This window comes from Phycodurus eques, chromosome 3 (assembly GCF_024500275.1).
Source record: "Phycodurus eques isolate BA_2022a chromosome 3, UOR_Pequ_1.1, whole genome shotgun sequence".
NCBI classification, from domain to species: domain Eukaryota; kingdom Metazoa; phylum Chordata; class Actinopteri; order Syngnathiformes; family Syngnathidae; genus Phycodurus; species Phycodurus eques.
The window spans coordinates 11,361,328-11,389,065 of NC_084527.1; the positions used below are offsets into that span (position 1 = coordinate 11,361,328).

The window sequence follows — 27,738 nt, forward strand, 5'->3', positions numbered from 1 at the left end:
ATTTTTAATCAAGGTTAGGGATTTATCAAGTGAGATAAACGTACTTGACACTGACGCATCAATGAGCCTGTAGTCGTAACATGACGTGGCGAGTTGCATTCACTTGTCAAGCCAGACAAATGTAGGTAAATACTATTTTCCTCTTCCAAAATAAAATCTATTTATGGGCGCCATTACCAATGAAGTTGACGCAAATGTGTACATGGAATATTTAATAATATACCTTCTATAAAAATATAATAATGATAATATTGTAATTGTCTGACACCATAGATTTGAATGGTATATCTATAGTCATTGTTTCGCAGTTAAGAGTATTTATTTTGAAAAGCACAAAAAGGATATGTTTACGGCACGTTTAGTGACACGCTTGTCATACTCTTTCACTGGATGGAGCGTCTCTTGTGTCTCAAATGAGGGAAGATGCCGCGACCTAATTCTTCATAAAACCGGCGTTAACATGAAAATGGCGAGATAAGAAAACGACCTTACAAAAGGTGAGTCGGGAACCGCTAGTTGGGCCACAGCGTTAAAGTCGTCTTTTTTTGACAGATGTGCCACCTAGCTAGCTTAGCAGCTAGCTTCTACTGGCCAAGACGGGCGATTGCAGTTACTGTTGTCATATTTTGTGAGCATGGCTGCTAAATGTCACTTTTGAAGTCACATTCATTCATATGACATGTAATAGCGTCGTGGCATGTGGAAGTGTAATTTAGGCGTGGTACACACAACGATTATTCCACTCTCAAATTATTATTAAAAAATTTATTTATTATATAAATTATAATCTGCTACAGACCCCACACTAGGGATGGAGAAACCTAGGCTTTCTGCCGCAATTAATCACTTTGAAACAATTTGCAAAAATGATTCACGGTTTCGAAGCATTCGACACACATAAGAGCTTCGACTAAACGTGCGTGTGTCACTGTTACGTGTTCTTTAGAATCTAGTTGCCTATCAGTCATTTTTGTCTCATAATACAGTAGGTGCCTATAGATTGGGAGGTAAATCTGCAGTTTTAGTTTTAAGTTATATCAAAACACAATTTATTTATATACCACTTTTCATACATTCATCCGTGGCGGTTAGCTGACGTCATAGCCTTTTGAAAGGGAACGTGGAAGTAAAATGCTTGTGTAACAGGGTAATAGACTCTTACTCGCTGGTAACTTTATCTGAGGCAATTGGGTGATGAACAACTTTTCATCTTTCGAAAATTATTGGTGCATGTCGTGTATGGCACGCAATTGTCGCAACATCAAAGATGTGTTTTTGCCATATGTAAGCTATTAAGCCAAGGTATGTAATCTATGTACCACCCCAATTCCGATGATGTTGGGACGTTGTGTTAAACATAAATGGAAACAGATTACAATGATTTGCAAATGAATTGAATACACTACAAAGACAAGATATTTAATGTTCAAACTGATAAACTTTATTGTTTTTAGCAAATAATCATTAACTTAGAATTTTATGGCTGCAACAGGTTCCAAAAAAGCTGAGACAGGTGGCAAAAAAGACTGAGAAAGTTGTGTCCTCTGGGCCAAAGAGGAAAAGAACCATCCGGACTGTTATGGACACAAAGTTCAAAAGCCAGCATCTGTGATGGTACGGGGATGTGTTAGTGCCAATGGCATGGGTAACTTACACATCTGTGAAGGCACAATTCATGCTGAAAGGTACATACAGGTGTTGGGGAAACATATGCTGCCATCCAAGCAACGTGTTTTTCATGGACGCCCCTGCTTATTTCAGCAAGACAATGCCAAACCACATTCTGGATGTGATACAACAGCGTGTCTTTGTAGTAAAAGAGACTAGACTGGCCTGCCTGCAGTCCAGACCTGTCTCCCATTGAAAATGTGTGGCACATTATGAAGTGTAAAATACAACAACGGAGACCCCGGACTGTTGAACAGCTGAAGCTATACAACAAGCAAGAATGTGAAAGAATACCACCCACAAAGCTTCAACAATTAGTGTCCTCAGTTCCCAAACCTTTATTGAATGCTGTTAAAAGAAAAAGTGATGGAACACAGTGGTAAACATGACCCTGTCCCAGCTTTTTTGGAACGTGTTGCAACCATAAAATTCTAAGTTAATGATTATTGGCAAAAAACAAAGTTTATCAGTTTAAACATTAAATATCTTATCTTTGTAGTGTATTTCATTAAATATAGGTTGAACATGAGTTGCAAATCATTATATTCTGTTTATGTTTAACACAACGTCCCAACTTCATTGGGATTGTATACAATTTTGAGTAACGGTGGTCGTAACACGAGATGCAACCACATAAAACACAACAGCAAATTAAAAAACACAACAGCAAATAAAAACAACAACAAATAACTAATCACAACAGTAAGTAACTAAACACAACGGCAAATAAAAAAAAAAAAAAAAAAACACAACAGCCAATAACTAATCACAACAAGTAACTAAACACGACAGCAAATTGAAAAAACACGACATTAAGCTACCGGAAAAGGTAGGTACTGGTCAGGGATAAGACTCATTGCTGGTTGGATGAGAGATAGACACCTTGATTGGAGGACGCAGTCCGTGCAGCCCAACTTCTAAGTGCGTTTTCAGTGAGCGCATACTTATTTGGATGATGTCGTGATTTAATCCAGAGCATATCTATCCACTATCACCTCATATGTATAATGGGGGCAAGCTAGGTGTACGTTAAGAAACCCAATTCCCCAATCCTTAAAAGATGTTGCTGGCCGCTGAGTTAGCGGCCCGGGCACTTGTCTCCCAATACATGACATGGTGAAAGCGTGGATTCGAACACTGGTGTAGTCGACTGTGCAGGAAGCGTCGTGGTAGTTGTGTAATGCAGAGCCACAAAATCAGATGGGTTACATATGTCCCAAGTCAAAATATTATTTGATAGCAGCAGCTACGTTTTAATCACCGGTAACGCTAATTTAAAAACCACGCCAGACGCGGGATAACTTCCTGTTCAAAGCGTCCAATCAAGTCATCTCGCTTGTCCAATCAGCGATTAATCTTATCACCAACCAGCACCTACCTCTTCCGGTAGCTTAATGTCATGTTTTTTAATTTGCTGTTGTTTTACATTTGTCATTGTTACTTGCTGTTGCTTTTTGATTTGCTGTTGTCAGGGTCACCGTACATAATGACTCAACCACCTAACTTTGTCTTACGAAAGTCTTCTAGCTTAATGCTAACACACCATGTAAAATGTCACAAACGGGCTACTGAAACAAGCATTGATGTTGCGGTAATTATAAACCTTTAAACCTTGGTATATTATACATTTTAAAATTGATATTCTATTGACGTAACTCTTAGGGTGATATAAACCAGTAGGTGATGTGGTCCACTCTGACAGACAAAATGAAGAGGAGGCTCCTTCGTGGTTTCCTGTCAGAAATCTTCGTCCGCTTGGCGCTCTTTGTGATTTTCCTGTAAGTCCACTCAATCCTGTGTGTTCCTTTTGGATTTATTTAAAGCAGACATAACAGAGGTGGTACAAGTACTCACACTTTGTACTTGAGTAGAAGTGCGAATACTTGTTTAAAAAGATAGTTTCCCGTCTTTCATTAACTTGCATATTGCTTATAGAGAAGAAAAACAAATCACTTGAGGAGCTATTGTGTTCCCATAGCTTGGCTAACATTAAATTATTAGTTATAAAACAATTTAAGTTGAATACATAGTAAGTTAATATACAGAATAAATGTGGTATAAAGTGCAATTCAGATTAGAATCATGTCCAGCCACAAATAGAATAGTTCGATTAGGCCACAGGGGAGTTTAGTAGCTTTAACTTTAAGCTTTAACTCCACCAGCAGGCAGCTGTTCAGCAACCTGCTGGTGGAGCACATTATGCTGTGCTAGTGTTTTAGGGAGGGCAGCCACTGGAAGAGGGCATTTATAGGGTGGGAAGAGTTTCTAACAATGTGCGAAACCCTGTACCTGCCTCCTGTACTGAGAGAGATAAGGCTCTAATCACCCTCTCTGTACTTTGTGGGGGGGTGGGGGTGGGGGGGGGAGAGGGGCAAAAATAACGACTTAAAGAACAAATTAAGATTCGAACAGCCTACTGCAACTGAAATTGTTCATCAGTAGGGTAAGTTTGTCTTGAACCTGTTGCATCACTCTCTCAGGGTGACAGAGCACCTTCCACCTTTCTACCGCGAGATCCAGCCAGAGGAGATGTGGTTGTATAAATTTCACCGGGTGGAGCAAGATCACATTCCTACGTCACTCATGTTTGTAAGTGATGTGAAAGTTGAATACAGTGGGGGAAAAAAGTATTTAGTCAGCCACCGATTGTGAAAGTTCTCCCACTTACAATGATGAGAGAGGCCTGTAATTTTCATCATAGGTATACCTCACCTATGAGAGACAAAATGACACAAAAAAAAATCCAGAAAATCACATTGATTTTTAAATAATTTATTAGCAAATTATGGTGGAAAATAAGTATTTGGTCAAGAACAAAAGTTCATCTCAATACTTTGTTATATACCCTTTGTTGGCAATGGCAGAGGTCAAACGTTTTCTGTAAGTCTTCACCAGGTTTTCACACACTGTTTCTGGTATTTTGGCCCATTCCTCCATGCAGATCTCGTCTAGAGCAGTGATGTTTTGGGGCTGTCGCTGGTCTTTCAACTCCCTCCAAAGATATTCTATGGGGTTGAGATCTGGAGACTGGCTAGGCCACTCCGGGACCTTGAAATGCTTCTTACGAAGCCACTCCTTCATTGCCTGGGCGGTGTGTTTGGGATCATTGTCATGCTGAAAGACCCGGCCACGTTTCATCTTCCCTTGCTGATGGAAGGAGGTTTTCACTCAAAATCTCACGATACATGGCCCCATTCATTCTTTCCTTTACACAGATTAGTCGTCCTGGTCTCTTTGCAGAAAAACAGTCCCAAAGCATGATGTTTCCACCCCCATGTTTCACAGTAGGTATGGTGTTCTTTGGATGCAACTCAGCATTCTTTCTCCTCCAAACACGACAAGTTGAGTTTTTACCAAAAAGTTATATTTTGGTTTCATCTGACCATATGACATTCCTCCAATCCTCCAGGCCCCCCCCATATGATTCTGGGATTTTTGCTCACCGTTCTTGTGATCATTTTGACCCCACAGGGTGATATCTTGCGTGGAGCCCCAGATCGAGGGAGGTTGTCAGTGGTCTTGTATGTCTTCCATTTTCTAATAATTCCACAGTTGATTTCTTCACACCAAGATGCTTACCTATTGCATATTCAGTCTTCCCAGCCTGGTGCAGGTCTACAATTTTGTTTCTGGTGTCCTTTGACAGCTGATGGAAGGAGGTTTTCACTCAAAAATCTCACGATACATGGCCCCATTCATTCTTTCCTTTACACAGATTAGTCGTCCTGGTCTCTTTGCAGAAAAACAGTCCCAAAGCATGATGTTTCCACCCCCATGTTTCACAGTAGGTATGGTGTTCTTTGGATGCAACTCAGCATTCTTTCTCCTCCAAACACGACATGTTGAGTTTTTACCAAAAAGTTATATCTTGGTTTCATCTGACCATATGACGTTCCTCCAATCCTCTTCTGGGACATCCAAATGCTCTCTAGCAAACTTATGATGGCCCTGGACATGTACTGGCTTAAGCAGGGGGACACGTCTGGCACTGCAGGATTTGAGTTCCTGGTGGCGTAGTGTGTTACTGATGGTAGCCTTTGTTACTTTGGTTCCAGCTCTCTACAGGTCACAGTCGTCCCCACCCCCCTCCCCCACCCACCCATATGGTTCTGGGATTTTTGCTCACCGTTCTTGTGATAATTTTGACCCCACAGGGTGAGATCTTGCGTGGAGCTCCAGATCGAGGGGAGATTGTCAGTGGTCTTGTATGTCTTCCATTTTCTAATAATTCCAAAGTTTATTTCTTCACACCAAGATGCTTACCTATTGCAGATTCAGTCTTCCCAGCCTGGTGCAGGTCTACAATTTTGTTTCTGGTGTCCTTTGACAGCTCTTTGGTCTTGGGCATAGTGGAGTTTGTGAAGTGTGACTGTTTGAGATTGTGGACAGGTGTCTTTAAAACTGATAACGAGTTCAAACGTGTCATTAATATGGGTAACGAGTGGAGAAGCCTCTTAAAGAAGAAGTTACAGGTCTGTGAGAGCCAAAAATCTTGCGTGTTTGTAGGTGACCAAATACTTATTTTACACCATAATTTGCTCATAAAGTCTTTAAAAATCAGACAATGTGATTTTTCTAGATTTCATTTTATTATTTTATCTCCCATAGGTGAGGTATACCTGTGATGGAAATTACCGGCCTCTCATCTTTTTAAGTGGTAAAACTTGCACAATTGGTGGCTGACTAAATACTTTTTTGCCTCACTGTATTTCCATCTTTAACCTGACTTGAATTTGAACTCTGACTCTCCTTTGTCACGTCAGTGTGTCGCTGTTTTCACACCCCTGATTGTCATCATTGTCTTCACCTTCTTGACGAAGTCAGAGCGAAGCGACGCCAAGGAAGCGTCTCTGGGTGAGAAGGATTCGACTTTGGTCATAATACAGTGGCACCTTGACTAACGAGTAGAGGTGCAACGTTTGATCAACAATCGATAATCAAATTAACTGATAACTTTTTGATAACCGATTAATCGTTTAGAGACCTTGTTTAACTTAAAATTGTTTAATTTAGGATTCTCTAAATCCTTGGAATTTAAGCTTCTCAACAATACATTTTAATAATGTATTTATTATAATAATAAAGCAGTAAATATTAATTATCCATCCATTTTCTGTGCCGCTTATTCTCAATAAGGTCGTGGGCGTGCTGGAGCCTGTCCCAGCTGATTTTTGGGCGAGAACTTGTCGCCAGCCAATCGCAGAGCACATATAAACAACCATTCACACTCACATTTACAACTATGGGCAATCTAGAGTCTTCAATTCATCTACTATGCATGTTTTGGGGATGTGGGAGGAAACCGGAGTACCCGGAGAAAACCCACACAGGCACGGGGAGAACATCCAAACTCCATACAGGCGAGGCCGGATTTGAACCCGGCTCCTCAGAACTGCGAGGCAGATGTGCTAACCAGTCAGATACCGTGCCGCCATATTAATAATTATATGTATTATAATAACAAAGCAGACTAATTGTCTTTACAATTTTTACAATAGGGTTTGTGTCATGGACGGGGGAGGGACTTCCGGGAAAATATTTCTGCTACCGCAAGTACTTCCTGGGCTCACAGTCGCCATGGCGTCAGGGTTAGATTTTGTTTGCTCGCTTCATGATAGTGTTGTGGCACGTAGTTTTGAAGTAAGAATGAGTGGGCTCTAATGAGTTAACATTAATAGCTGTGCTAACCACGCAATAGACGGTCGGTCCGTATTGAACTTGGGTATTGACGTGGATGAATATGCTTTAAATTTTTGTAAACACTATATCTGCCAGTCAATGCAAAGACATGCTCTCGAAGTAAAATAAAACGGTTCAAGTTTCGATCATTGATCATCTTTTCCCTAATAAAATTTTATTTATTTACTTTTGTTTTTTGTTTTTTTTTAAATCTGCCTTTGTGTGAGGCTTCTATAGTATTTGCCCGTGCGAACGGCAGCTGCACAGCACTCTGTACCACTGAGCGAAGCGTAGGCCAAGCAAAATAAAGAGCGAGGAGGAGAACCTTTACGATCCTGTAATTATGCCAACGTCATGGGGTATTGACGTGGATGAATATGCTTTAAAGATATGACTCAACTCGTTCGGCAAAATTTTCTGTGTGCTTTGAGTGAATTGTAAATAATTGTCATTTGGTGTAGAGATCAACAGACCAGAAGAAGCTGGGCGGGGATCAGTCCTTAAAACCGTACCAAACCGGTAACTGAATCACAATGAATTTATGTTCATCAATTAATGCAAAAAATAATCGTTGGTTGTGGCCCCACTTACGAGTTTTTGTTCAGTGACCAAGCTTCTAAATCCCATTTACTCGTATATAAAATCATTTTTCCCCATTGAAATTAATTGAAATGTCATTAATCCATTCCAGCTCCCAAAAAAAAACCCCAACATTTTTTGTCACATTTGTTGTTACTTGTGAGTTGTCTGCCAGCCGCTCCTTATGAGTGTTCTCATTTTGTATTTGTGTGCGTTTGGCTGTTAGTTCCACATGCGAGGGCATTACAGGACTTTTGATGCTCCTTTTTTTTCCCCACTTCACTCAAGCGGTGATGTATCCAAAGCTTGCATGTAGCACAAATTTTGTCCCGCAAAACAGAGCAAGCGACAGCTCGTAACTGGAAATCCTCGTAAGCTGGAACACTTGTAAGTCAAGGTACCACTGTACTTGTTTAGCTGCTCTTTTTTTTCCTCATTCCTTCTTTCTGTTATCCAGCCATGACTTTGACTCTGGTGCTGAACGGCGTTTTTACCAACATCATCAAACTTGCTGTCGGCAGGTAAAACAGTGTAGATATACTGTTGGCAAACCAGAGCTGAAATAAAAAATTTTCTTCATTAGGCCCAGGCCAGACTTCTTCTACCGCTGTTTCCCAGATGGCCAGTTGAACCTGGAGCTACGCTGCAGTGGTGATCCAGATGTGGTCATGGAGGGGAGAAAGAGTTTTCCCAGCGGACATTCTTCATGTGAGCCATAAAAACATGGATTTAGATGTAGTTTCTCCTGTTGCTGGAGTCATTTAGTGATTCGCTCGACTGATTTCAATGCTGGCAGCGTGGGTTCTGTTCCCACTCAGTGATGGTGTTAATGGTCGCCTGTCTCTATATGTGCCCTATGATCCATTGGGGACCACTCCAGGGTGTAATCTGCGATAGGATCCAACTCTGAACAGGACCTGTGGTATAGAAAATGACTGGCTGCTCTTGTGGCTGCTGGCGCATGAGGAAAAGCTCTCTAAGAGCACTTGCTAACTTATGCGCACCGAGGGCTTATCATCCCAGTCTTGTTTAAAAGCATACTTTAAAATTATTGTAAATAAATGTCTATTTACCTAAACTTACCTTTAAACATTGCTGCAATGCCCTAATACTGCCATAATCGCTGGTGCTTGGGAGGGGTCATAATGGCAGGCTGGTGGGAGAATGTTATGGTGCCGCGAGGATAGTGCGCTTCCTTTTCTCACCTCCGTTACGATTGAAGGCTTGACAAAAAGCAACTGTATACTGTACCAAAATCAGTATAGCATGTTCGAGAGACCTGTACACGACGAGCACCTCAAGTAAACAACAGCGTCCATTCATGGGTAACAGTTTCTGTATGTTGATTGGGTCAATGTGGTGCCAGTAAACAGCAGCGACCAATTCTTGAACTAACGTGCTTTGTCGCAAGGGGCATTTTGAGTTCCAACCGGACACTATCGTTCTGTCCGTTAAATTTGAAGTCCATTGTTTCTGGGTGCCTTAAAGCGAGCTTCCACTGTATTTGCGTTTAAGCTCCAAAACTCTGTATACAAAATTGTTTGCAATACAATCTTGATTTACCAGTTTAATTTGTTCCGTGACCATTCCCTTAACTCAAAACACTATTTCAGGTCATCTTTGCCCATTGAAATTAAGGGGAATATAATTAGTCTGTTGCAGTGCTCTAAAAAACACCAACAAAAATATAATGTCAAGAATTGAACAGTTTTTGCATCATGATAATTGAGCAGCTCTTTCTGGTGGGCCCACCGTGGCCACCAGCTGGCGCAGTATAATACATACTGTATAGTCATGCTAACTACACAGAAGAGACGTTGTAACTAAGCAAGTAATCGTTTTTTTTGAGAGGATAAAGAATATATGCCTTTGAGTATTGTTGTATGCTGTCTGCTTGATGATTGTTATTTTTGTTAGCCTGTCTATGGCATTTTGCATATTGTATCAACATTAAGCTAGCAGGCCTTCATAAAACAAAGTTAATGTGGTTTCCTTGGAATGTATGTGTAATTCTCTTTGTTTAATGTTGAGTTTGACAGTAAACAAACAGAAGTGGAAATAAACAGTTTAAACCTCTTTTTTGAAGAATTGCTGACTTATTCTTGCCAAACTGCTGCTTGTTGTGAAGTTCGCTGTAACCATAGCTAGCACTCGGTAACTCATATTTTTGCTATTTACCTAAAACAATAAATTGGTCGAGCGATGGCTTGTTTCTCCAAAAACAGAGTCGGGTCATGTCAAACTACCACTGTATTTTATTTTTTCTGTCATCCATGTTAATTTGAGTGTATGTAATATTCTCTTCCTAGTTGCTTTTGCCGGGCTGGGCTTCACCTCCCTTTACATTGGCGGGAAGCTGCGATGCTTCAACGCAGCCGGCCAAGGCAGAGCGTGGCGCCTCTGCGTTTTCCTCATACCTTTAATCGTAGCGCTGACCATTGCCCTCTCCAGAACCTGCGACTACAAACACCACTGGCAAGGTCAGTTTAAGGCTGCATCTTCCTCGTTACAAATGGAATAACAAAGGAGTGTTATGAGCCCTTTACAATAAGGGTACCCCTACCAAGGGTTTATAAATCAGTATCAACTCTTTATAACAGTGGTGTCAAATGTAAGGAGGGTGGTTCAAATGGGCCTACATGATTTGAATGTGAAAAATTACTTTTGGAGTTGGGGATAATTTTTATAATTATTACCCATGTAGAAAATGGAGTGAAAATAATTTCTACATCATAAATGTGATTTCATCTTAAATGCAATACTGTATTTTTAAGTCCCAAATACCTGTCCCTTCAAATACAATAACTGTGATCAGGTATTATACATGTAGGTGATAAAAGATAAACAAAAATTTCTTCGGGATTCTGAGGTTCTTTCGTAAAATCATAAAAATGTACTTCTAGCTTTGCATTAAAACAAAGGGGAAACTTGTATTAATGTATGCTATGATTTTACTGGTCATAAAACCCTATTTACAAATATATAAACAATTATTTTAAATCAGATGGTCCAAACCAAGAAGAGGCTGGATATCTATTTAGTAGGGCTTAAATGGAACATCACTATTTGGCAAACAGAACTTGCCTAGGGCACATCCACAGTAGTCAGGATGCAAAATAGCAACCCTCCAACATTTTAGGACTCGATCCTTGATTTTCCAGTTCCGAAGCCCTAGTCAGTAACCCTGCCGCACACTGGAGTTTGCTCAGCAAATAGCTTCAGTGTGTGACAGGCTTCACAGATGAGCTACTGCTGCACCTATCTACCTGTAATGACTTGTATGGCAGTTATTTCAAGCTTTATAAAGTGTTGAGAAATAAATTAATAACCAATTTATAAATCCTTCTTGTTAGGACACCTACAAATTCGTGGTACCTTCAGAAGCTTGGTGAAAAGAATTTCAAAATCATGCTTCTTCGGTTGACTGAAGACTCTAAATTGTCCGTTGGTGTGAATGTGAGTGTGAATGGTTGTTTGTCTATATGTATGCTGCGACTGACTAGTGACCTGTTCAGGGTGTACCCAGCCTCTCACCTGAAATCAGCTGGGATAGGCTCCAATGCCCTCTACACATCCTCATGAGGATACGTGATATTGAAACTGGATGGATGGTATAGATTAGAAAATGGATGGAGTACATTATCAATGTTAGTTCTTCTTGGCCATGGAGGATGTAGAGTTGCATTGTGGGTGGTGAAGTTTACAACGAACTGAGAGTGTTAAATGTCAATCCACCCATTTTTATAGCGATTGTTCCCAAACCAAGATTTCAAACCACAACCTCATAACTGCAAAGCATGTAATTAAAAAAAGCTGAAAATTGATGATTTTTTTTCCCTGCTTGTAGACGTGTTGGTGGGCTCTCTACTAGGCTTGACTTTCGCCTGGCTATGCTACAGGCAGCATTACCCGGCGCTTCAGGACGCCGACTGCCACCGCCCTTTGACTCATCGACAGGGTGTCCCCACATCACAGGAACGCAGGCTAGCCAACTCCAACTACATCCTTCCCATGTAAAACAGCCGCTTGCGCTGGATCCTTTGCACTGTTGTTGCATATCATGACTCTAGGGGCTGGGAACTTTTTATTATAGAAACTGTATTACAGTGGTGTAAAAAGGTGTTTGCCTCCTTCCGGATTTCTTTTTTTTTTTTTTTTTGCATGTTTGTCACACTTAAATGTTCCCATCATCAAACAAATTTCATTATTAGTCATAGACAACACATGTAAACACAAAATGCAGTTTTAAAATCTTTTTTATTATTAAGGGAGAAAGAGCCATGTAGTTTTGGATTTCTATGTGGAAAAAATGATTGCTCTAAAACCTAATAACTGGTTGCACCACTCTTAGCAGCAACAACTGCAATCTAGAGTTTGCAATAACTTACTTGTGTTGTCTTTGACTAATATTTAAATTAGTTTGATGATGGGAAACATTTGTGTGAGATGGAAAAAAATAAGAAATCAGAAAGCGGACAAACACTTTTTCAAAGCAGTGTATAGGTAAGGCTGGTACATTGGGTATTTTCTCTACGATAATGACACTTCGAGTTGGACAGATGTTTAATCTTAAATTGGAATGTTATTACACTTCTGCGCAGGCGTTCATAACTGTGGATGAAATTTATGGTGTTGCTTGTGGCCCATCCAGAATAAGTCACGCCACATTAAGGATATCTGCAGTGTTAATTTTACCCCTCAGAAGGCACAAAAGGGAGGTTGGGTATGTTGGCATGGGGGGAAACGCAGCACTCTCTTTAAAATATCAGCTGCTTTCAGTCATTATTACAGTCGTTAGGTTTGGTTGGTTGTTTTTACCTCCGAGGGAAATAGTGACCCAATAGAGATGAGCAGGCATAATCAACACAGCAGATACCACTTGTAAAATACTGACATCAATCTGTTAGTTTTTTTCCATCCATTTATTTTATTTTTTTCTCACCCGTCTAAATCTTATGGTCTCACTGTAACTTACTTTTAATGGAACCACGACAGAATTCCGTCTGGCCTTTCATGCCATTCTAAAACGAAATGAAGGAACTGGGTCACTATTGCTATAAATTGCCTTTGTTGTCCTCAGAATCAGAATCATCATGAAAATGTAGCAGAGTAATGAAACTCAGAGGTCTTATACCAGAAGTGTAACTCCTAAAGTGTTTCCTTCATTTTTTAATTTAATTTTATTATTATTTTTTTAATTGGATGTACATGATTTTGGCATGTCATACAGTCTCCTCTGCTAACTACAGTGGGTGTAATAAGCAGTTAAATGATGCTAAATTTCCCCCCCACCCGAATGGATATGGTTTTCTTGTCCACACTAAATTATTTGATCAAATTAGTCATTTTGATCATATATATTGTTTTCATGATCATTGTGAGCATTTTGCATGTGTCCCTGAAATTGCTGTCCCACCCTGTCATTATGATGGAGTATCTGCCCCTTTAAGCAAACCTACGACATTTTCTTTGTTTAGTGGAGGATGAAACGGTGGCTAGTTGCAGAGTTAATATTTACAATATGAAGTTCAATGAGAAATTTCATCTTTCTTTGGTAAAGTGGGGAAGTCTCAAAGGCACCTTATGCTCATATTAACTCGACTCTGATAAAAAAGGACTCAAATATTTAACCCACAAATGCTCATAATATATAAATTAAACATGTTAAACAATTACATATTTTTCCCAAAATTTTGTATGGGTCTATGACATTACAAAAAGGTACCTGAAAGGAAAGACGTTGTCCATCTTTGATTTAAATGACCTTTATAACCTTAGTTGTTTGTGTTTGGCAGTGTTTTGTTTGCACATCTGTCCAGTCCATCTGTGAGCAGAGAAACAAATATTCACAGGGCTGTTTTTTTTTGTTTAGGAATTTTTTGGGGGGGGCAGACGTTACAAATGCATCTCATTGGCTGTCAACAACTAGACGGTGCAGCTGGGACTGTTGTCACAATTTTAACACAAGGAGAGGACATCAATGTAACAGCTGAAAAGGGTTTAAATCCTGTTCATATTTGTTGGCACTTAAGGAGTGAGGGTATAGTTTTTTTGTGGGTTCTATGATAAGTTGGTGGTGAGAACAAAATAATCAGGCAAAGCTCTGTGTTTTTGTGTGAGGTCAGCCAAAGTTTTCCAGGGTATAAGCACTTTTGCTGGTCACTGTAATACCAGCTCAAATGCGTTGATCACAGAGGCTTTCAGACCTTGGCAGTGATTTTGTGCCTTTTTTTATTTCCCAACATTATTCCAACAACTTCTGAAATGTCGACTTCTTTTCATTCCATTTTTGTTCTGTAATTTTCATTTTCTCTGGTTTTTAATTAATGATTCCAAGATGAAGATGATTCATCATACTTAATATTGGCATGATTTTTTTTATTTTTTTTTTAATTCGAATGCATACAGAATCTTAAAAGTTATTACTCGTGTGTGTGTAAATTCTAGAATTCCATTCTAGCAGGATTTTTATGCTGTACTCTATGATCATCTGCACTTAATTTGAGGCATGTAGTAGTTTGACTTGAATTTTCAATGTTGGTTTGCCCTCTTTTGACTAGTTTAACAATTGCAGTAGGCATTTAAATCCTCCATGTTTCTCAGTGTATTAAGAAAAATGTCTCCACATCCCTTTGAGTTTTTTTCAGCAGGATATCAAATTAAAAAAAACAAAATTTAATATTTTTTTATTTATTTATTCTCCCCCACCCCCTGAAAGTTTCAGTGTTGACTAGGTGTACTGATACTGTTTTGTGAAGTACAAATTCTTGAGCATTATTATTATTTTTATTATTGTCAGGCACATCTTTATTTTGCCTTGTAATGACCCTGGAACGTTGTTAAAGTAGTTATTTGCAACTGTTTATGCTGATACTCTCCTGATTGTATTGTGCTGTCAGGTCATTTGGTCACACTAAATAATGTTTCCACATAAGCTTTGTATTATCGTTTTTCTTTAATAACATAGACATTTTCTGCATATTATTTGTGTATACAAACCTTTTACTTTTTAACAAAATGTAAGTGGACTGACAACCTAAAATCACATCCTTATACATGTGCATCTTAATAAATAAGACCTTTGTGGAAAAATGTTCATTCAGTAATTCAAAAAATTTAACTCCTGTATAATATATGTTCACTACAAACGAGTAAAATTTGTTTTCAAAATTATTTTGAATATAAAAATTAGTTCAGAATTGGCCTTCTGTTAAGTATTTTACTGTTGTTTTTAATTTGTAAAATGAGTCAGTTTTTGAATTAAATTTATGAAATTACAATATTCTATTGTACCTGTTTAAAAAAAAAAAAAAAAGCACAATACATAAATTATTCATTGATAGTTGTCTTCACTTGTAATTAATTGCACTTTGGATAGTTATTTTACAACTTTAAAATAAAATGAATGTATACATTGAGTGATATGACATTTTTATTATAAGTATGTACTGCAGTAGAACTCATTCACAAAATAAAAAATGAGAAAATCGTGTTACACGACATCGATTGTTGTTCATTTACAGTATATGGTTTTGCGTTTTGGGCATTCGTCTTCCGGGTTTGGTGACCTCTCGAACATTGCGTCGTGAGCGTGACGTACATACGCTCCCCTTCCCTGATTGGTTGCGTGTGACGCAGACATTTGGCGCCACATTTGTTGCAACGGTGCAGGAGCTGTCGGCCGTCCGATTCTTGACCCAAAACCCAGAAAATTTCTCTCTTCATGCTGTTTTTGTGACACATGCTCCACTTTAACCTGTCGTTTTCGTGTCGAGGACTCAACGCCAGCGTCATTTGTCTCTCTCCAAGATGTTTGTCACGGACATACGGAAAGAATTTTATGAAGTTGTTGCCAACCAGGTATGTTGTTGTGCGAACTATAACATTAGCTTGCAGAGCTAATGATAGTGAAAGACTCAAAAGCGTTCACTTTTCAAACTATCCACCGCGCTTTGCTAACCTTGTCGAACTCTTCTGCAGAGAGTTGCACTCCTGGTCGCGTCAGATATCGATGCTCTTTGCGCCTGTAAGATCCTTCAGGTAAGTTAGCTGTTAGCTAGCTGCAGTTGCTTTTGTTGTTGTTGTTTTTGTTTTGGCTAGTAGCTAGCTGCAGTTGCTTTTGTTGTTGTTGTTTTTGTTTTGGCTAGTTAGTGACACTATTTCTGACATTTAGTGAAGATCACGGTAGCTAGAGTAAGAGGTGTGCTTTAATAGTGAGGCAGAAAAACAACAACCAATCATATAATTATCCCTCAAGAGGACAAGTTGTACAAATGTTCACACTATATTTGCGCGCACACCGTTCATTGTTCCATGGCAGTGGTTCTCAAACTTTACACCAAGTACCACCTCAAGAAAAATAGCTCTCCAAATACCCCACCATACTGACCATACGATTGCAAGCCATTGTAACATTATGTACACTGTGCTTAAAGATAGGGGGAAACTGCACTTAAATTATTCAAATAGAATTGCATGTTAAATAAAAAATTTTACCTAAATTAATTTTTGAACACAAACGGCTCTAAAAGATTATACGTAAAAGTTAAATACAACTGAACTTTAGAAACTTTACTAATGTAATGTACTTTCTGAGAAAAAAAAAAAATTAGCCACTGTAAAATTATGCACAATATGAGCATGTAATTCAGTGATTCTTCGGATACCACTTGTGGTGCATGTACCACAATTTGAGAGTCACTCCTTTGACAATCCTGCCGTAGACTTTTGGGAGTGTTAAACATTTTTTTTTAATCACTGGCCACGGTTTTCCTCAGAAGGCTATCATGACTGAAAATCATATAAATTAGGTTGGTATGATATTTGAAAAAACGCCTCTGTACTTTTAAGAAAAATAAAACATGTTTTTACTAGTTCTCCGACAGCCACCTTAAGGCCCTGACCCACCATTTAAGAATCAATGAATTAAATAGTGGTTATCTTTTCTTCCTCAGGCCTTGTTCCACTGCGACCAGGTTCAGTATACTCTTGTACCAGTGACGGGATGGCAGGACCTTGGCACTGCCTTCCTTGAACACAAAGACCAAGTATGAAACTCATCAGGTGATAAATGACTTGAGAGTTTTGTATATAAATGTTTTTATTTTTATTGTTGTTGCAGTTTAAATACTTTGTCCTCATCAACTGCGGCGCCAACGTTGACCTCCTCGAGATGCTGCAGCCCGAAGACGACTCCATCTTCTTCATTTGTGACACACATCGGCCTGTAGATGTGGTTAATGTCTACAATGACACTCAGGTGATGGATAATAATTAGTTAATTAGACTACAATTCATGAATTACCGTCATCTGCATTTCAGTTTTGTTGTTGTATTGGGATAACCAACTAAACTAGTTGCTCCCAATTCCGGTTAGGTCTCCACTTAGACATTTTTCTTGACTTCTTTGTTTAAATTACCACTTTTCTCAGAAGCTTGTTTTCATTTAATTTCTTGACACAATGAAATCTTTGTGCTATCCTATCTATGGACAATAATTGCCATTTTGTAAGACGCTGTTTTCGGGGCATCACAGTGGCTGCGGGATTCGCACATCTGCCTCATAGTCGGAATGTCTCAAGTTCGACTTTCGAGTCGGGCCCTCCTGTGTGGAGTTTGCATGCTCTCTACATGCTTGTGTGGCTTTTCTCCGGGTACTCCAGCTTCACAGTGGTGTGCAAAGGGAGCGGGGGCGGTGGCCCCGGCTATCCACCAAGTTGGGGATCACAACACCACCCCCCCAACAATGATTTCTAGGAGAATCAACAAGGTGTTGTGTGCCCAGGCCAGCAAACCACATTAGCACGCCACTGCGGCTTCCTTCCACATTCCAAAAATGTATTTAATACTAAATCCATAGGTGTGAATGTTTATACCGTCTGAGGTGTGTCAGAACAATTCCAACAATCAAAACAGGTCCACATGATGAACCCCTTGAGGTTGGAAAAGAGAGGAAAAATTCACACAAAGCCAGGTTGGGTATGTAGGGAGGTTGCTCTAGCATGATGATAATCTTCTTGGGCAGGAACTTTCAGATGCTTAGGGCATTGTGAGTGTTGTCATGGTGAAGCAGCCACAAGTTGTCCTGACACAATTCTCGGCTCTCCTGGAACTTTGCTGACACACGTCATGTGCGCCATCCGATTGACTGATGACCTGTCCTGAGTGTATCCTGCTTCTCGCCCTCAGTCAGCATGGATAGACTCAAGCTCACAGTGCGTATAGAAAATGGATGCATTGTATTTTCCATCATTACTTTTGCTTCTCTGAAGATAAAACTGCTGATAAAACAAGACGACGACTTAGCTGTGCCCTCCTATGACGAAATATTTCAAGACGGAGAGGAGGAGGAGGGAGATGACTCCGGAAATGAAAGCGGTGATGGCTCCGAGCCGTCTGGCAAACGGAGGAGATTTGATGAAGTAATGTGTAGCATTTTTTTTAAGTATACACATTCTAAATGTGTGTTTGACACTTTTTATTTATTTTTTATTTTTTTAATGCAGGGGGCCGTTGAGAGGAGAATCGAGAGGCAACGTGAGAAGAGGGAGTGGGAAGCACGAAGGTAGCCGAAGTGATATTTGGACAGTGTTTGCTGCTTGGTGCAGGATATTTGCATTAACATTTCCCTTTAATCACAGGAGGGAAATCTTATTTGAGTATGAGCAGTATGAATACCATGGAACATCTGTGAGTGACCACTCTTCGGCAGAGCATCTGTTTGAGAAAATACGGTATTTTGAATTATCTTTCCTATGTAGGCAGCCATGATGTTTTTCGAGCTTGCCTGGGTGTTGACTAAAGACACTAAAGACATGCTCTGGTAAGTTCTTTCTCTCTCTCTCTCTCGCTCTCTCTTTTTTTTTTTTTGTAACTCATAAACTATCCTGTGCGTACACTTTAATGACTTTTTTGTAATGTATTTTCTTAACAGGTGGGCTGTCATCGGGCTGACAGACCAGTGGGTTCACGACAAAGTCACACAGTGAGAAATGATCCTCATTCCGCCATTGCAGCTGCTATAGCATTAGTGTTATCTTTACAGTTTATTGGGCCACGTACACACACAAAGACAATTGGGCTGTTGGGGGGGGGGGGGGGGGGGGGGTATTTTTTTGTAATAAGAATATTCTCCCAAATGTCTTGTGAATCTTTCATTCAGGTTTTTTTTAAGACGAGCCTTTATTTTTGGTCAGCAGTGGTTTTCGCCTTGGAATTCTGTCCTGGATGCCGTTTTTGCCCAGTCCCTTCCTTCTTGTTGAGTCATGAACACTGACCTTAACTGCGGCAAGGGAGGCCTTCAGTTCTTTACATGTTGTCCTGTGTTCCTTTGTGGCATTTTGTTGCAGCTTTTTGAGATCTTTTGGCTGACTTCATTTTGTCAGACTTATCCTAGTGAGGATAAGCGGTTTGGAAAATGGATGGATGGAGGTTGTATTTAAGTGATTTCTTGATTGGAACAGGTGTGGCGGTAATCAGGCTTTAGTGTGGTCAGTGAAAATGAACTCAGCTTTCAAAATACATTGTTATTAGCCACAGTTAATTCATGATTTGAAGGGGGGGGGGGAGCAAATGAGCTTTTCATACAGGGCCACATAGCTTTGAATATTTTTTTGTCCTTAAATAAAATTACTGCATTTTAAGTTTACTTGGGTTATCTTTGTCTGATATTTACACTTGTTTGATTACCTTAAAGATTTAAGTAGGGAAACTATGCAAAAATAGTGTTTGAGAATCTGAAATACTTTTTTCATGGTGCTATATACAAATTTAAATATTGAAATAATACGAAAATACAATTTTCTGTTAACTTTACCATGAATATATCATCTTTCATTTCAAGAAAAGAATAAAAACTACAACAGCACACAACAGTTTTCACACAGATTCAGCACCTGAAATGTAAGCCAAAGTGTGTTTCACAACCACCAAGGAATGTTTTGTTTGGAATAGCTAGAAAATGTTTCTCTCAGATAGCAAGAATTGGATCTATATTTTGCATTCAGATCAGTATAATTCATTCCTTCGTGCCATATTTACGCACCTGTTTTGACCTGGGTGCATATTGATACTTGATGCTGCTGCATCAGTATTGTGCTGTAACGTGTTCACTTCGTTCTGCTTGTTAGTATGAAATATGTAACAGACATCGCCACTATGCAGCGGCATGTGTCCCGACATAACCATCGAAACGAAGATGAGGAGAACTCTCTTTCCATTGACTGCATGAGGATCTCCTTTGAGTACGAGTATCCTTGATTTGCCTGAATTCATCTGAGAAGTTTGATACCACTGCACTTTGTTGCAACAGTTCCCATGTGTAAGCTTTTTTGTAGCACCTCCTGCCTTAACTTTCTGCTTCAGCCTGCGTCTGACCCTCTACCAGCACTGGTCTCTGTACGAGAGCATCAGTAATTCATGTTACACCTCCTGCCACTTCAAGCTATGGACTTTAAACGGCCAAAAGAAGCTGCAGGAGTTCCTGGCTGACATGGGGTAAGATTACGTTGTGGATTGCAGAATGCAAAAAGCAAATATTGGTGTATTGACAGTGGTCCTTTGTACCAGGCTGCCTCTAAGGCAAGTGCGGCAGAAGTTCACCTCCATGGACATGTCAATCAAAGAGAACTTGCGGGAAGTTATCGAGGAGTCTTCCAATAAATACGGGTGTGGCTGCTGTGAAGATTAAGCCATTTTTGTTGATGTCACGGATGGATTCACTGACATTTTTACCCTCTGACAGAATGAAGGACATCCGTATCCAGACATTCGGTGTCCACTTTGGCTTCAAGAACCGTTTCCTGGCTAGCGACATGGTGCACGCTACCATCGCTCTTCTTGAGAGCACAGAGAAAGATGAGAGCGAGACAGACAACTTTATCAAGGCTCTGGACTCTCTTTCAAGGTGTGGTACTAGAATATGTTTACAGGGGCTCCTCAGTTGACGAAGGAGATTCTATTATTCCTATTGTGGCGATTTAACCCGAATTTGTATTCAAGTCATAACGTGTGGTAGTCTGTCACGAACTTGCGCTAACCCAGTAGTAAAGTCATAGTTATAGTCAACATTTGTATTAACAGTACTTTTAGGGAATAAATATTAAAGGCGAAGATCTTTGCTCGCGATGTAGATAAGCTCGAGAAATTTGAACGTCCTGATTTCAGGCCTTTTGGCAGAAAACCCTCTGTAACTCAGGAATGCATGGATAATTTTAATTCATATTTCACATGTTTACTAAGGCACCATATAGCCAATATAACATCCCAAATACTAGATAAAGTTGGTCTGTTAAAGTATGGGACCTTTTTAAGCAATCAAATGAAAAACAATAACAGTGGCGGTTACTGAGCTTGCCTTCTTGTGCCATGTGACGACATATTCTTACGCTGCTACCCAAACAAGTTCATTGCAAGCCATTCATAACCTCGAAATGTCATAATTACAGTAAATATTTGTATGAAAAGCACTTCTAGGCCATAAATATACAACAATTACCGTAATATACACTGGAGTGTAATACGCACCCCCAAATCGCCCTTTTGCAGTAGATTTTGTACCCATGTATAATACGCCCGCCCCAAAACGCTGGTATTCATGGTACAAAATGCCAAGCTGCTTCATGGTTCGCTACTGAATCGGCATCAGTGTTTCAATACCTTCTGAAAAGCAACATAGTAACTTGCCCCTTTTACTCAACATTTTTTAACTTTGGAGATTGCTTGGGAATGTTCTATGAAGTCGTGTTAAAATAAATATTCTGCCATCTAATAAACAAAGACGCTAAATCCGATGCCGTCAAACAGACGCGGTAGCAACAGATACCAGGCTGTCATTGATATTCTGTGAGCAGTGAAAATTATGTGATCATATTATGTATAAGCGGCACGGTGACCGACTGGTTAGCACATCTCCCTCGCAGTTCTGAGGACCCGGGTTCAAATCCGGCCTCGCCTGTGTGGAGTTTTCATGTTCTCCCCATGCCTGGGTGGGTTTTCTCCGGGTACTCCGGTTCCTCCCACATCCCAAAAACACGTGTGGTAGGTTGACTGAAGACTCTAAATTGCCTGCAGGTGTGAATGTGAGTGTGATTGGTTGTTTGTTTATATGTGCCCTGCGATTGGCTGGCGACCAGTTCAGGGTGTACCCTGCCTCCTGCCCGAAGATAGCTGGGATAGGCTCCAGCACGCCACCGACCCTTGTGAGGATAAGCGGTACAGAAAATGGATGGATGGATGGATGGATATTATGGATAAATGTGTAAGATCAGACATTGCATATCATATTGGAATTAAGGTGCACCTTTTTTACAACCCTGTTTCCCGGTGTACGTCTGTAGGCTGTGACAGTTTTGGTATTTTTTCTTAGTTTAGTTTATTGCGTGCCGTACATAACGTCCAAATGTAAGGACCATCACACACCAAGAACCCCCTGTACTTAGTTCAATGTAATAACCTTTGAAGTTAATTGACCCGCATCTGACGTCTGCCCTCTTTTTAAGGAGCAACCTGGAATGTCTACACTCAGGCATGGACCTGGCTAAGAAGAAGCTGATCGCCATCCAGCAGACTGTCGCTAGCTGCATCTGCACCAACCTCATCTTGTCCCAAGGACCGTTTCTCTACTGCTACCTTATGGAGGTGCCCATAGCCAACCATCATGCATGTGATTGTTTGCTAACTGCACAACTCAGTTGAATAATCGTGCTTCTCACACAGGGCACCCCTGATGTCAAGCTCTTTTCAAAGCCCATGGCCTTGACTCTGCTCTCGAAGTACCTCCTTAAAGCATTCGTCCAATCAGTGAGTAGCTCATTATTATCCAAATTAAAGGTACGCTGCAGCCTCTAATTGATGCTAGTTGACCTGTGATTTGTTTGGATTATTATTGTGTCCCATGGGAAGTTACATAAATTTAATGGTAATACATTTCAGCATCAACAAAACTCAATTAATTGTACAAGCAGTTTTTGCAGTATAATTCATTTTATATCATTTTGCAATATACTCTTGACATAGGACAACACATAGCTGACTTGTACTGTGCATTCACTGCATTCCCTGAAAATGAAGCTATGCTGTAATGAATGATCAAAATTCAAGATTGTATAACTTCAGACATGTTTAGCTTTATGGGTTCCATTGTAAAGTATGATTAAGTTGTTTTTCCTCATGTTTCTTTTGCCTGTCAGACGAGGAATAAGAGGTGCAGGTTGCTTCCGCTCATCATGGCCGCTCCCAAAGATGTGGAGAAAGGGACCGTCCTCGTCGTGGGAATACCACCCGAGTCGGAAACATCTGACAAAAAGAAGTACGTTTGTATTAAGTCGTGTGGGAGCATTTTGTCCGTCCCATTTATGGTCATTGTAGTTGTGGTTTACTACTGTGTAGAACTACACTGAGTAATTGTCCCAGAAGTGGGTAGTAACGTGTGACTTTACTCTGCTACATTTACGTAAGTAACTTTTGGGTAAATTGCATTTGTCGGATTAGTTTTAAGGAAACACTAGAGGGTTAAGGTCCCCGGATTATTAAATTATCTATTTACTCAGATGTTTTTATTTATTTTTTATTTATTTATTTTTTTAATTTTATTTTTTTTAAATAACCGAGAAGTCTGAAAATTATGGTCTGGAAAAGTGTGGAATTTTGAAATCTCAAATGTGTAGGACCCTGCTCAAGGAAGCAGTTTTGAACTGCTACTCTACTGCGACCTGCAGCCAGAAGAGGCAGGACACTCCTGGCCTCGCGTTCATTTTATGTTTGCCTTAGAGGTTCCGAAAAACGAGCTCTTTCATAAAATGTCATCTGTGTCTGCCTAAATATATCCACATTTAAGCTTACAAGAACTCCACTTTGAACTAGAGAAAACACATTGCGGTTTGCTATGTAATTTCAGCATACTAGGGAGCCTATTGGGGTACTTCATGACTGTAAACAAAGAGAGGTAATTTAAGACCATTTCTTGTAGCTGAATTTACCTTAATTTATGTTATTGTTAATATTTAATTTACTATTCTAATTAGTTACTGGTGGGAAATATTAATTTTCACATTCCAAGTTTATATTTTTGTACGTCACAATCATGCTCCGATAGTAGTTTTTTTCACTGAATACTGTAATTTCAAGTCATTATTTGGAGGGCTACTTTTTCCTTTTAATCGAGTAACAGTACTCTTGCTTGAGCAAAATGTTTTTGGCTTCTTTGCCCACCTTTGGTAGTGACAATTTAACTAATTTAATTATATGACAGTGAAAAAATCCCATCAGAAGGTGAGTATTATCTTTGTGAAGTTCTTGTAGTGGATCACATTAGACTCAAATGCTTCACTCTGTTTGTTTTTCTCAGTTTTTTTGGCAGAGCATTTGAGAAAGCTGCAGAGAGCACCAGCTCCAGAACGCTGCATGACCACTTTGACACATCCAGTAAGTGAAATTTGTGGCGTCTTGTTAAGAGTTAATTTGCAATTTGGTTGCAAGACAGGGCTAAAGTTTTTATCCTCTTCATTGACCACGTGGGGGCGGCATTGTCTTCATTTCAAGTAGAAAACCAACAGTAAATAGAGGTGTGAAATAGTTTTGGAGCCTTGCAGGTTATTACAAATATGACCAGAGTTTTGCTGTATTTTTACAAATGTGTTCTAATGTTATGGCTAACAGGGCAGCATGGTGGACAACTGGTTAGCACATCTTCCTCACAGTTCTGATGACCCAGGTTCAAATCCGGCCTCACCTTTATGGAGTTTGCATGTTCTCCTCGTGCCTGCATGGGTTTTCTCTGTTCACTCCGGTTGTGTGGGAGGCACATTCAAAAAACATGCATGATAGCTTAATTGAAGACTCTAAATTGCCCATAAGTGTGAATGATTGGTTTTCTATATGTGCCCTGCAATTGGCTGGAGACCAGTTAAAGGTGTACCCCGCCCCTCGCCCAGGGTTAGCTGAGATAGGCGCCAGCACACCCGCATCCCGAGTGAGGATAAGTGGTACGTAAATTGATGTTATGGTTAACAGACCTTTCTTTCTTAGCAAGTCATGATGTTTTGTTGGAAGACACAATATAAACATGTAGATGGCCGAGTGGCTTGTAAAAATGTACAAACAAAGCTGACCACTTATCAATTTTGTTCCTGTGCAGTTATTGAACTCAAGACTGAAGACCGCAGCAAATTCCTGGATGCACTCATAACCCTTCTGTCCTGAGGCATTTCTTCTCCAAATGAATGTGAGTGTGACTGAGATACAGTATATGAATGATGTCCACATCATAGAGCAGCACTAGTGAGAGTATTTAGTTTTTCTTTCCTTTTTTTTCTCTTAATGTTTTTAATCAGATTCTGTGTATATTGTACAGTAGGTTGTAAATGTGTGGGTGTTTTATGTCTGTGTGTCAGACTTTCATTAAATGTAAGATTTTAAGCATGTTTAATAAACCACAAGGTCTTAAGTAACAAAATGGCACTTAAATATTTCAATTAGGTTGTTTCAGCCTCTTTTAAACACAAACCTGTGATCATCAATATTGACTAGTGTACCAGTGTAAAATCATTAACAGTTTAATGCTTTAATGCATCTCATCACCTCAAAGACAGAGTTGGTGAAATGGAATGAACGTGATCTAAGCTCAGCTGAAGGCGAGCGTGCATCCTCGGTACACACTCAAGCGAGAATGCAGGTCAGGTGTCCTGGCGGTAATTTGCTGCCGGCCCACAGCACCACTTGAAAGGAGAGGGTTAGGGTGGGGGGGCATCCAGCGGCATGACTGGTACAATAATTGCTTAATACTCATACATATGGTTAATCCAGAGAAAGCTGCGTGATCCTGATCACTGGACACCAGATCAATCTTGTGAGAGCCAATAAAAGATTCAGCATTTACAAAAATCTTGTTTATTGATGGATTGGATAGTTTGAACTCAGAAAAGTATTGGCTAACAATATTTTAATTTTTTTAGCTGTAGTTTGAAATAGTGTAGAGCTGAGGCATCGTGCTTCTTTAAATATTTTATTTTACCAACTACCGAAGACAAATTCCTTGTGTGTTTTGGACATACTTGGCAAATAAAGAGGATTCTGATTCTGATGTAGCTAAATAAGAACCTAAATAAAGATAATCAGTCATTTATTAGGATGCTGTATAGTGTTGGAGTACAGTGTTGGGCGTTTGACCAAGAGTTGGGGGGTAAAATATGTAGCAAGTCAAACAAGACTTCATGCGTCACAATCTCATGAGACTTGAGCTCAGTGAGGACGATACTGCTGATATGCGGGCTTCCTCTAGTAGTATGCAAAATAATCGCTCAATGAAATACTAAAATAAAAACAGAATAAATGAAAATTATCAAACCGATGCCAAGAAAATGAAGGGAGATCTTTGTTTGTTTGTTTTTAAACATTTTATTCAGGTAAAATGTTTCTTTAACTTGTGTGCAATATATTTTAATTGAATCATTCAAGTCCACTTTTTTTATTCTGCTTCATTTGGGTGCAGTGCTAATGTTTTACTGCCTTTCGATGTTACTTTTTACCACGAGTCAAACTTACTTACAAATTGCTTTTTGTTACCTGCCTTCAGGCATCTGCAAATAATTGTTTAGTTTAGTAAACTCTTCTCTTCATACTTCCATGACAGTTGGGAATGTAAAAAATGTGTTTGTGTGTAAATCACAAACTGTGGAGTTTAAGGTTTTATGATGCAGGTGTACTTAACTTTATTGCCAGTGAGTGCGTGTCTCGCTGCTCAATCACTGGTCAACTATTCCTCGACTGTTTACATGTGTAATGGTTCTGTTTTAAACAGGCTTGCTGTTGTGATGTTATCCAGTGTAAAACATGTTTATCTCCACCAACATAATTATGTAGAATTACACATGAATGGATAATTAGTAGCCGCTCCTTCTTCTTTGTATCTGTTTTTGTCTCTTCCCGTTCAAGACATTTTACTGTACTGTGTTAGGCCTTTAAGTGAGGTTGATCAGGAACTAACTAGCTTAAACCTTCCGAACATACTTGGAGAGTACATTACTTTAAAAACAACCATACAACACAAGTGATTTGACAAAATACCACCAATATACAGTATGTATCAATATTTTATAAAAGAAAATAAAAAACATAGTTCCAGTAATTTAACATCCACCTGTTTGCATCGTCACGTGGCCGCCTGGCCTCGGCCATCGATCACTTTGCCTCTGCACACCCTCCCTCCTCACACTCCCCTTTTCCATACACCTCTGCCGATGAAGGGCCACTGCCTTTTCCGCCACTCTGCATGTGAGGAATGTGGCATGCAACACACACACACACACACACACACACTCCTGGGGGAAGTAGACCCTCACAAGGCAGGATCATGCAGCCATGTAGTGATCTGGGCAAGCCTCGCAGACTGTCCTGTTGCTTTTAGTGGGAGGGGAGGGTGCTTACCATGATACTGTTTATGGCTCAGTTTTTGTTTCTTCTTCTTCTTCCTCTTCACATGGTTTATTTTACTGCTTGTAGCATCACTACTAGGTCAATATCACTATACAGTGCCTTTGGTGTCCTCATTAGAATACCTCAGTCATCATGAAAATGTAGCAGAATAATGAAACTGCGGTCTTATATTAACTTTGTAAGTGGCCAAACTTTTGCACACACACCAGTACAATCATAGAAGTCTGTTAAAATGTGTTTTCTTCATTTTGTAACATTTTATTTCCATCGGAACATCCAATATATTTTGGCATGTCCCAAACTGCTCTGCTAGCTACATTGTGTGTAACAGTCAGTTAAATGATAATGAATAAATACAAATTCATGGTTTTATTGTCCTCA

At 39.7% G+C, this 27,738-nt stretch overlaps 2 protein-coding genes across 5 annotated transcripts; both read left to right on the forward strand.

Moving 5' to 3' along the window:
• The first annotated feature begins 373 nt into the window (after positions 1 to 373).
• On the forward strand, positions 374 to 14,860 carry plpp5 (phospholipid phosphatase 5). Of its 4 annotated transcripts, none has more exons than XM_061672035.1 (8): positions 374 to 497; positions 3,331 to 3,446; positions 4,149 to 4,257; positions 6,432 to 6,522; positions 8,384 to 8,447; positions 8,510 to 8,634; positions 10,236 to 10,406; positions 11,774 to 14,860. In XM_061672035.1, exons 2-8 carry the CDS (start codon positions 3,352 to 3,354, stop codon positions 11,941 to 11,943), a joined length of 825 nt encoding a protein of 274 aa, XP_061528019.1. In that variant the 5' UTR covers positions 374 to 497; positions 3,331 to 3,351; the 3' UTR covers positions 11,944 to 14,860. The 4 variants fall into 4 exon arrangements, with proteins under 4 accessions (XP_061528019.1, XP_061528020.1, XP_061528021.1 ...); XM_061672036.1 differs by having other exon boundaries at positions 3,346 to 3,446; XM_061672037.1 differs by having other exon boundaries at positions 3,371 to 3,446.
• Positions 14,861 to 15,596: 736 nt separating this feature from the next.
• On the forward strand, positions 15,597 to 26,576 carry cdc45 (CDC45 cell division cycle 45 homolog (S. cerevisiae)). The gene is made up of 18 exons (XM_061673415.1): positions 15,597 to 15,786; positions 15,907 to 15,966; positions 16,881 to 16,973; positions 17,048 to 17,185; positions 18,198 to 18,347; positions 18,432 to 18,490; positions 18,567 to 18,615; positions 18,687 to 18,748; positions 18,860 to 18,910; positions 20,055 to 20,174; positions 20,290 to 20,421; positions 20,494 to 20,592; positions 20,669 to 20,830; positions 22,425 to 22,563; positions 22,642 to 22,725; positions 23,115 to 23,233; positions 24,272 to 24,348; positions 25,061 to 26,576. The coding sequence occupies exons 1-18, from the start codon at positions 15,736 to 15,738 to the stop codon at positions 25,123 to 25,125; spliced, it is 1,710 nt and encodes a 569-aa protein (XP_061529399.1). The 5' UTR covers positions 15,597 to 15,735; the 3' UTR covers positions 25,126 to 26,576.
• The last annotated feature ends 1,162 nt before the right edge of the window (positions 26,577 to 27,738 follow it).